The sequence below is a fragment of the Cajanus cajan genome, chromosome 1 (assembly GCF_000230855.2).
Source record: "Cajanus cajan strain Asha chromosome 1, NIPB_CcT2T_4, whole genome shotgun sequence".
Taxonomy (NCBI): domain Eukaryota; kingdom Viridiplantae; phylum Streptophyta; class Magnoliopsida; order Fabales; family Fabaceae; genus Cajanus; species Cajanus cajan.
The window spans coordinates 15780959-15790900 of NC_138517.1; the positions used below are offsets into that span (position 1 = coordinate 15780959).

The 9942-nt window shown below is 32.0% G+C and overlaps 1 protein-coding gene across 1 annotated transcript; it reads right to left on the reverse strand.

The window, feature by feature from the left end:
* Positions 1 to 4326: 4326 nt before the first annotated feature.
* Positions 4327 to 5387, reverse strand: LOC109803973 (uncharacterized). The gene has a single exon (XM_083075713.1). It carries the CDS (start codon positions 5189 to 5191, stop codon positions 4571 to 4573), a length of 621 nt encoding a protein of 206 aa, XP_082931839.1. The 5' UTR covers positions 5192 to 5387; the 3' UTR covers positions 4327 to 4570.
* Between the last annotated feature and the right edge of the window lie 4555 nt (positions 5388 to 9942).

Here is a 9942-nt window from a genome sequence, read left to right on the forward strand (position 1 = left end):
TTGAAATTATAGAAAAACACCTATTGTATTTCATCCTTCCTATCTTTTCTTCATTGTTGGTGGCCTCCTTGTTGCCTTTTTCATTGTTGTGACACTTTTTACCCCTAATGTCATAATACATAAATAATAAATTGAATTGAATTATATGATCTTCACAAATAAACAAAATGTGTTCACAAATAAACTAAATGTGTTCAGATAGAAAGTATTATATTTTTAACTTAATAAAATAACATAACCAATGAAATTGTAAGGAAATCAAACTAATATTTTTCAAAATAATTCAATAGAACAATATCCTAATCTAGTCCTAGTTATGTTTCAATGTCACATGTCTTATTAGAGAAAAATTTAATACTGAAGCTTAAGCCTCATCACTAACATTTTCAACCTCATGTTGATGATTACCTGCATAACAACCAAGGAAAACAACACAAAGCAAAGGGAGTGAGAAATATCTCACTTTAACTCACGATGCAGGAATGCAAATCGGATAGTCAAACACAAATAATGAATATAAGATATAGCATACACAAACAAACATTATAACCATAATCATTTAGTCATAGCATGATAAACAATAATAGTTACATTAAAATGCGTTATGAAATGGAAACAAATTACATGATATCATGCATGTGGCACCAGCAAATCATCACATATCACACTAGTGAATTATTGCTAGCAATACACATAGAGTAATTTAGGAGTACGTGTTGGATCACACTCTCTGTGCACTCTCACTAGAAGGACATACTATCAAGGTTTGTTCGGGATAACTAAGTCATCCAAGATACATCTTATGCTCACAAGGGCCAGATTGGGACTCCCGAACCGAGCTATTCCCAAAGTTGGTTTCCAAGCTTTTATATAAGGGACCTTCCTTGGTGGTATATTTCATATCATACCCTTTAAATAATCTTTTATGCACATGATACACGTCAAACATACCCAATGAAATAACATACACATGATCTCACTTCACATATCACATATTCCTCATATCACCTCATATATCTCATGTACATTCTCAAATACATCAACTAATCATTAGTAAAAAGGTAGTATCAAAATTACAAGGATAAAATAGCCATCTAACATTCGTTGAGCGAGTTGAGCTCCCTGGAGCCTCTTGTTGAGCAAATAACATTTAGCTGAGCCACCAACATGTAGTTGAGTGACCAACATCTAGTTGAACGAGCTGGAGCTTCTCACTGAGTGACCAACATTTAGGTGAGCAAGTTGAGACCCCTGAGGCTTCTCGTTGAGTGACCAATATTTAGTTGAACGAGCTAAGCTCCTTAAAGATTCTCACTTAGCAACCTTGCACATCTCATTGAGCAAGAACACAATCTTCCTTCGTGGAAATCACGTCTCCTCAACAACTACAAGTTACCCACATCCAATTTCACACATAAACACATATACAACCAATAAAATTACTCTTTAACATGCAAATAACATTTCAAAATCACTCAACTTACACTTATTAATCAATAGTTTCACAATTTATCATAACAAGTTCCCTTAGGATTTCCCATAGAAACCTATAAGAACCTTAGATCGTACAATTACAATCCAAAACATATAATTGATCATATATTCTAACAACTCATGTCATTAATTATGAGTAAGAATAATAGAGAGCAAAACAAAAACATTAAGGCAAATCCCTCATACATAGGCATACATCATACACACGATTGGAGGTCAATTCCACTACCTGACATAAAAACCCACATCCAAAGCGAGGTTTCTCACTCCTCCTCTTACCTTGTTGAACACAAAAAGATGGATGATCGACTCTAAGTTGGTTTCCTTCTTGCTCCTGATTTTTGAGCATTGAACATAAAAAGGAGAGCGTGTACGTAAAATAGAAAAATGTGTAGAAACTAATCAAAACACTCCTTTTAAAAATTTAAATTCCCCTTAACTCTCATGTAGTTAAAACACCTAACCTAAGTTACTAATTCCTTTCCCTATTAATTAATTAAAATAAAACATTTAATTAAAACCTTTAATAAAACACCTTATATTATATTCTAAAACATATCAAATAATTAAAATAAATATTAAATAACTCTTATTAATTAAAATAAAAATATCAAAATTATTAATTAAATATTTATATTACATTTTGTGAAAAATAGAGTGTTACAATTGTCCTTTTCCTCAAACTCACCACTGACGTAGTTATCATCCTCTTCAACCTCACCATGACTTTGTCATCCTCTTTCTTGACCTCACCACTTATGTCTTTGTCCTCTTCCTTGACCTCACCATCATGCAATCAACAATTCCCATCACCATAAACAAAAATACCTGTTTGAGAATTTTGCTTGGTCTAATTCTATGTTTCATTCACAACCCTTTGATATTCACACTATACAAAGGCAATGTAGTGCAGAGGTCAAAGACAGATGCATCAAAGACAAATATGGTGTAAAGGTCAAAGGAGGAGGCTACGCAAAGGTTGGAGGAAGAGGTGCGACAACGGTCGCAAGAAGAGGCGATGCAATGTAAAGGTTAGAGGAGCATACGATGAGAAGGCCATGATTAGAGGAAGAGGTGCGATAAGGGTTAAAGGAGGAGGCATGTAGAGAGGAGATTAGTTGTGTTCATACTAAAGGATAAAAATGACATTTTAACTTTTAATATAATTTTTAATTATCATATTATTTCAATTATTAAGATAATTTACACTGTTCATTATGTCCAACAGTGATAATAGTGACTCACCCATGAACCATTTGATTTAGAGGTGATAAATGCATAGATCAGATAATTTTTTAAGTTGATCATAATGTATTAGATAAAAATAATTTATTAATTCATTTAGATTCATTAAAAATTCACATAAAAATCCAATTCATCTAATCTATTTAAAGCAAAAAATCTATCTGATTCATCCATGAATAATTTTTTTTATGAATGGATATTCAATTCATCCATAAAAATATTATTTTAAAAATTAAAAAAAATTTAATTTTTTAAATATTTTATTTTCTCTCTTTTCTTAATAAGTTTACATTTTTATATAATCTTTTAAAATTCACAAGAATTTTTTTTTATATCAAAATAGTCTTTTAAAATCTCAATTCAATAAATATCACGTATTGTAACTCAATGAATTTTAAAAAAGTAGTAAATGAATGACTAATCATTTATAAAATTAAAATGATGAATTATATCCAATCTATTATTTATTTTTATTGTAATAAATGAATTGAATGAATTTACTTGTAGATAAATCGAATGAATGATAGATAAATTCATTCATTTCTCACCCTTTCTTCACCTTTCTTGATTCATTGGTTCACAAAAGATTATGCCAGCTACTCTCAGATTCTTTAAGTAATTTACGTCTTCATGTTGTCAAGGCAAAATCCTATACTTAAATAGAACTTAGTTCTACTATTAAAAAGAGTAAACGAATGAAAGCATTCATTTAAAAACTATATTGTCAGTTACTAAGAAATTTCCTTAGAAAGGAATGATGACCGCTATGAAACTCCTAATGGACAAGGATTCAAATTCACACATAAAAGCAGACCCACAAAAACAGAATAGTGCGTAGCTTTACCTTTATCCAAAACCATCCATTTGAACCTCCTAAGCCAACACGTAATAGGAACATGTTACTTTATTTACACTTTATCCTACGATTCCCTCCACACATTATCATAGAGCTTCTTAGTAATTGAAAATAGAATTCAAAGGGTGACCCTTCACCAAAAATAAGAATAACTAAATAAATACTAAACTATTATACTTTTCTTAAAAGTAAAAAGTAAAGATTTTCTTTATGAACCACGTACATCCTTTACGATCCTATTCAAATCATGATAAACCACGTATATCCTCTAAGACTGAAGTACCACTACTCACGTCAATACTCTAGGTCAAATAAACCTCAAATATTCTCTACGTTAAAATTGCAAAACTACTATTTACAGTAAAACTCTCCCAAGTATTCAACACTATCAGAACTAGTTTAAATCTCTCACTATTCATTTTTTATCCAAATTGATTTTTGTTCACATTTTTTAAAACTATAATTTTAGTATTTGTACTTTTTATAATTAATGAACTTCATTGTCTTCCTGAAACTTAAAATACTAAGTTATGAAATTCACCAATTATTAAAAATGAAGACCAAAAGTATCGTTTTTAAAGGCAAACCAATTTCATGATGGACTTTTGAAAGAGGAAAAGGTGGAGTCCTCAAAGTGATGACATAATCCAATAGCGACCATGATGATAGTACAAAGATACGAGGGGTCCATTAGTGGATTTATATTCTTGCAAATTAGCTCAAAAAGTCACTCACCACAGCAAATTAGAAGCCTCACATTAACATACAGTTAAAAGATAATAATAAAACATGGTCACTCTGCAACATGTAACATGTTCAATCACAACAGAAGCAGAAAGTGTTTGACATGGACAAGACTCATAATAATAATAACAATATATACACGCATATATCTTCAATCAAAACGACAGAAGACTTGATCCAGTCACCACCACATACAGTTATTCTATCACCACCTCAGCATGCCCTTAAAACTCAAAACAGAATCCTATCTTCATCTGCCTCCTCAGCAATCTGCAGTGATGAAACTGCTTGTGCTGCTATGAGATCCGCAGAGAAACCAGCAGGTCCCAATCCTGCATCTTCATATACTGGTTGTTCATGCACATTCTTTTCAAAAGGCTCTGATGAGAATGACCATTCACCATTTTCAGCAGCATCCCATTTGCAACCATATCTGTATGCATCAGAGACCCAACCCACTCTCTCAAAAGACCATCTCCCACCATCTAGATGTGGGAGGCAACCACTTTCTCCCCCCACAAAGATGCCAAGATTTCGGTTACAATTCCATGTCTTGCACCCGTCGTTATTGATCACAACCTTACAAGAATCATCCGAGTCTTCGCCGAGTAGAACATGGAGAGCCACGGCCTCAGCGATTGCAGCACCCTCTTCGTCGAGCCTTTGTTGCTCTTCTTTCTTTTTCTGTTTCTTTTTCTCAAGTTCAGAAATGATGGCTGCAGATGTGGCAAGCGCTTTTTCCAAGCGCCTCTTTTTCTTCTCGGCCTGTTTAAGACGATCCAACTCGTCTTTCACCTGCTTCTTCTTCACCTTTCTCACATGTTGCGCTTTATTACAAGCCATTGTATCCATAGAATTTACTACACTTATATAGTAAATACTAAAGTATCGTCTTCGAGTGTTCCTTCAACTGAATTTCTTAAGAGGTGTATACATTTCTTTCTGTAATTATTTCCACTCTTTCCCTAATTGTAATGCTAAATATATTCTAATTAGTTGAAGTATCAAGACTAATACTACTGATGCGTTCCGCAATGACTACACTACACCCACTCAGGTCTGTAAGAGTACCTCATCTTGCGAACTATGCAATCCCAAACAGAAACAACAGGAGCCAGCATGAGAGAAAATTCATACGCACTCATATGCCTTGGCCTCATTCTTCCTAACTTCCCACAACCCTTGCACTTGCCCATCCTGAAAAAGCCAACAGATCTACAAGACGATTAATAAATCCGCACGCTGCAATTACACTCTTGTTCAGGTACACCCTTCCCAACTGCAGAGTAAGCTACATAGAGCATGCGAATCATCAAAATCTGAAAGTGCTCACAAAAACAAAGAGACACTACTCATTTACAAATAGAGTATGACATGAAGCCCCGAGAAATTAAAAAAAATACAGAGAAATAGAAGGCCAAGAAGAAACACATAAATCAACAATTATATGAAAGAAAATGTCCCAAGCACTAATCAAATTTCCCTGTTAAATTAGACATCTAAGACTAAGAGATTTGCACAAAGATATAAACGAGACACAATCAAGTGCACAGAAAGATAAGTAGGAATTTACATGTTTGCACCAAAATAGGAACAACTAATTCTAAATTTTCCGTATTAAACATGGTTTGACTAAACAATTCAGAAACAATGCATTTGTATATATTTTAAGACTAACAAAATTATTTTATTGACTAAAAAATAAAAAACAAAACAGCAACATTACTAATCAAGTTAAAGAGCAAATACTGCATCAAGTTCCCTAATAACTTGGTTGAGGAATAAAAGGTGTTGGCAGGGATTAGAATGTATTTTAATAGACAATAGTTACGTTACATACAACATATTTCATTATCTCAGTCCTAAATAAACAACAAATAAATGATTCAAAAAAAGTAAGCACGCTGTCCTTATCACATCGATCAAGAATCAAACAGACTAGTGTCCACAGTGCTTCAACCAAACATGCACTATAGATGCTAATAGCCAATTCATTCTAAATTCACCACCCACCAATACCACACCCACCTAACAGCCTAAACCCAAAATGAAATAAGAATCACTAGAACAGTTATCTTGCTTGTCCTTTCAGGACTTAGATAATGTATAAACAAGAATAATTACTTGCCTAAACAAAAACACTCACCAATCATGACGCTAATAATTTATCTTTACTGTGATTGTTTTGCTAATTTTCCATTTAAGAGCACAAAACTCCATTTTATCTCCCCCACAATTCTATTTTCAACCAACCGTAAACTAACAAAACCATTACGACCAGATCCACCCAATTAAGAAGCAACACATCAACAAACACAATTCAAGTGAAATCCACAAACACCCCATCAACAAAAACCACAAGATCTACCCAAAACACCTGAATCAATCACTCCACCAAAGAATTCAGACCCAGATCCAAAATCCCATAAAATTCTCAATACCCATAATTCATCGAAAAAGTAGAACAAAACCCCACAATCAAAATCACATGAACAACCATAAAAACGCAAACTTTGAATCAGAAAACGATAAACCAAACCTGTGGGAATGGCATAGAGAGCAAGAGAAGGGTTGAACCTATCACAGACACAGTTGAGGAGTGAGATAAAGCTGATGAGGCAAAAGGGTAGTTCCTAGTGACGATGGAATTGGTTGGATCTGAAGGAAACGTAGGTGGGTAAGGAAAGAAAGTGAAAAAGGTTTGTGCTTTAAGAAAGAGAAAACGGAGAAAAAGAAAGAAGGGAGAGAGATAGAGAGAGGAACAATAAAATAACCGATTACACAAGAAAGGAAAGGGGGCAGTCGTGTGAAGGACGAATGAGAAACCGACACGTGGCATATAATGCCGAAAGGGTTCTCTAGATTATCTGACTTTTCTTACGATGACACGTCGAGCGTGGGACGGACACGAAAGTGAGTCGTGTGCTGCGAGTGATGGAGCACGTGGCGTTATCTTTCATATGTTCTTGTCTTGTGTAGGTCCCTTCTATTGGACAAATTTCACTACTCTTTTTATACTAGTAATAAATTATAATAAATCTTGATAATGAATAGTGAATTTAATATAGTTTAATTATTCATTAAAGCTTTGTAATCGTTAATTTTACGTTTTAATTCTTATATTTGTATTATTTGTATTTATATTTACAAACTACTCGTTTTTGTTTTATACTAACATTTTTTGTTTAGTCTTTATCAATATTTTTTTTTCCTTTCTTCTTCCTTCAACTTCTTCTCTCTTTGTTTCTTTTTCTCACTCATCAACACCTTCTTTCCTCTTTTTATTTCATACAATATGTTTCTTTTAAATCCTCTTATATTAAATGATATTTTATTGATTCTAGAATGTAGAGTCCTTGTGGTGATAGAGTTTAAACGAGCTTCTTGATAAAGACAAGATAAATAAAGTTGTCAAATAAATCAAGATGAAGTATCAAGACAATATTATTGAAAGCATGTTGAACCATATTTCTTATATATCACTTATTTTGGAGAGTAATTTGACAAAACAAATTAAATTGATCCACGTGAAGTTTTATTCAAATTTTAGAAAAGAAAATAAAAATAATATTGGACATGAGACTTATTCGCCAAATCTTTTGAGTCATTTTTTAGAAGATAGGTTGAATATTTGTAACAATGTTACAAGATAGTTTACAAATAATAATTTGTGTTGACACTCTTTATAATAGCAGGACCTACTACATTTTTTTTAATTTGAATACATCATTTTTTAAATTACATAATGTTTAATGTAATACATTTACTTTCAAACTTTTAGTGATTTAACATCAATCAAACAAATTTTGGTAATTTTATATTGTTATTTTTGATTTTGAAGTAGTGTTAGAGAATATAAATTAACAAAATTATGTGTTAATTGATGACAATGACTAAAACATTAAAAAAGAATTGCTCTTATTTTAGTGACATAAATACTCAAACATTTAATGTAAGAAAAATTCAATGATGTAGTGATGCAATCCTTAAAGATAAAAGATTGATGTTTCCTCTCAAGAATCACACATCCAAGATGCAACGTTCCTATGCTCCACTTAATGAACAATTCAGATCAAACAATAAGAAACAAGAGGATTGGCGTGGAATTGAAAAGCTTCACAGATTGAAGCAAGCAAAGTGAACCAAACTCCACAAGGAAGGTTTCCTTGTTGGGGTCTTCAAGGAAAGAAATTCTCCACGGAACCAATGACCTTTAAAAGAGAGAATTTTCTGAAGTAATGTTCTCATAAATCTCAAAAGTGAGTACAAGTGAAGTGTGAAGGGTTTATATCGAAGCTAGGTGAGCAAAGCTTGTGTAGGAAGCTTTGGCGCCACCATTTGAAATTGAATTGGTTTGGACAGATCCCCCACATGCCTTGCATCCATGCTTCCAGATTCATGCACTTGAATTTGATTTAAGATACATTTAGGTCACATTAGGCGTCCCATGTGCTCTATGTGCACATGGTCTCCTAATTAACTCTAAATGTGTCTTAAAGAAGAGCTTAGGCCCAAGTAAATAAGAGAAACAATTCATAAGAAGTCACCCAAGTAAATAAGAGCTTAGGCCCACCATCCTCCCTATTGGCCCATCCTTCATGAATCCTCCTTGCCATAACTCAAGTAGTAGGTTCTTTGGCTAGAAGTCTTGCATCATGTAGTAAGTCTTTGCCACTGCAGGTGTACTAACATAAATCACTACTGATAGACTACATCATCTTATATTAGAAGTTTATTTGAACTCTACAATATTGAGAGTTAAATTTAATGTTAACGAGAAATAGTCAATGTAAAATGATTTTAAAGAAATAAAGTCCACAAAAATAAAAGGAGGAAAGAGGTGTTGATGAGGAAAAAGAAAATAAAGAAATAAATAGGACAAAGGAGAAGGAAAAGGACGAAGAAGAGAGTGAAAATGTTGATATGGACTATAACATAAAAATATTTTTTTATATGGGAATTAAAATGATTAATTTCTAAATATAGGGACTAAAAGGAAAATATTATGTAAGTATAGAGACTAGAATGTATAAATAGTACTTTTTGAAATATTAAAAGTATAGTTCCAAAAAAAATACTTTATCAAAGAGTAAAAATATACTTTTGGAAAAAAAACTTTCTAGAATAGTATAATAAACCTACTTGTTTTAAAAAAAAATCTTAAAAAAAATGTCCTTCTTAATAAAATAAACAATTTTATGATTTTTAGTATATTTCTTTAAGTTATTTTTTTAAGAAACAAATTATTTCTACTTCTAAAAGAAAACGTTTCTTTACGAAATACTTTTTTTAATAATTTTTTTAAGTTCAAACAATCTAACTCATTTACTCTTTTAGAATGTATTTTCTAAAATTTTGTTTTTACTCTTTTAAAAAGTAATTTTTGAAAGAATATATATATTATTCTAATAATTGTTTTCTAGAAGTATATTTTAAGAAGCATAAAACACAATTCCTTAAACTAATTTTTTAAAATAATTAAAAAACATGTAATTTTTAGTTGATCATACATCATAAAACAATGGATCATATCTTTTAGATAAGGCCTTCAAAAAAATCTATAAAGAATAATGAAGATGGGGGATGAGTGTCTTAATTACTAA

Coding starts and splice junctions, on each gene's coding strand:
- LOC109803973 (XM_083075713.1), bottom strand. CDS start 5,191: ATGGATACAATGGCTTGTAATAAAGCGCAACATGTGAGAAAGGTGAAG.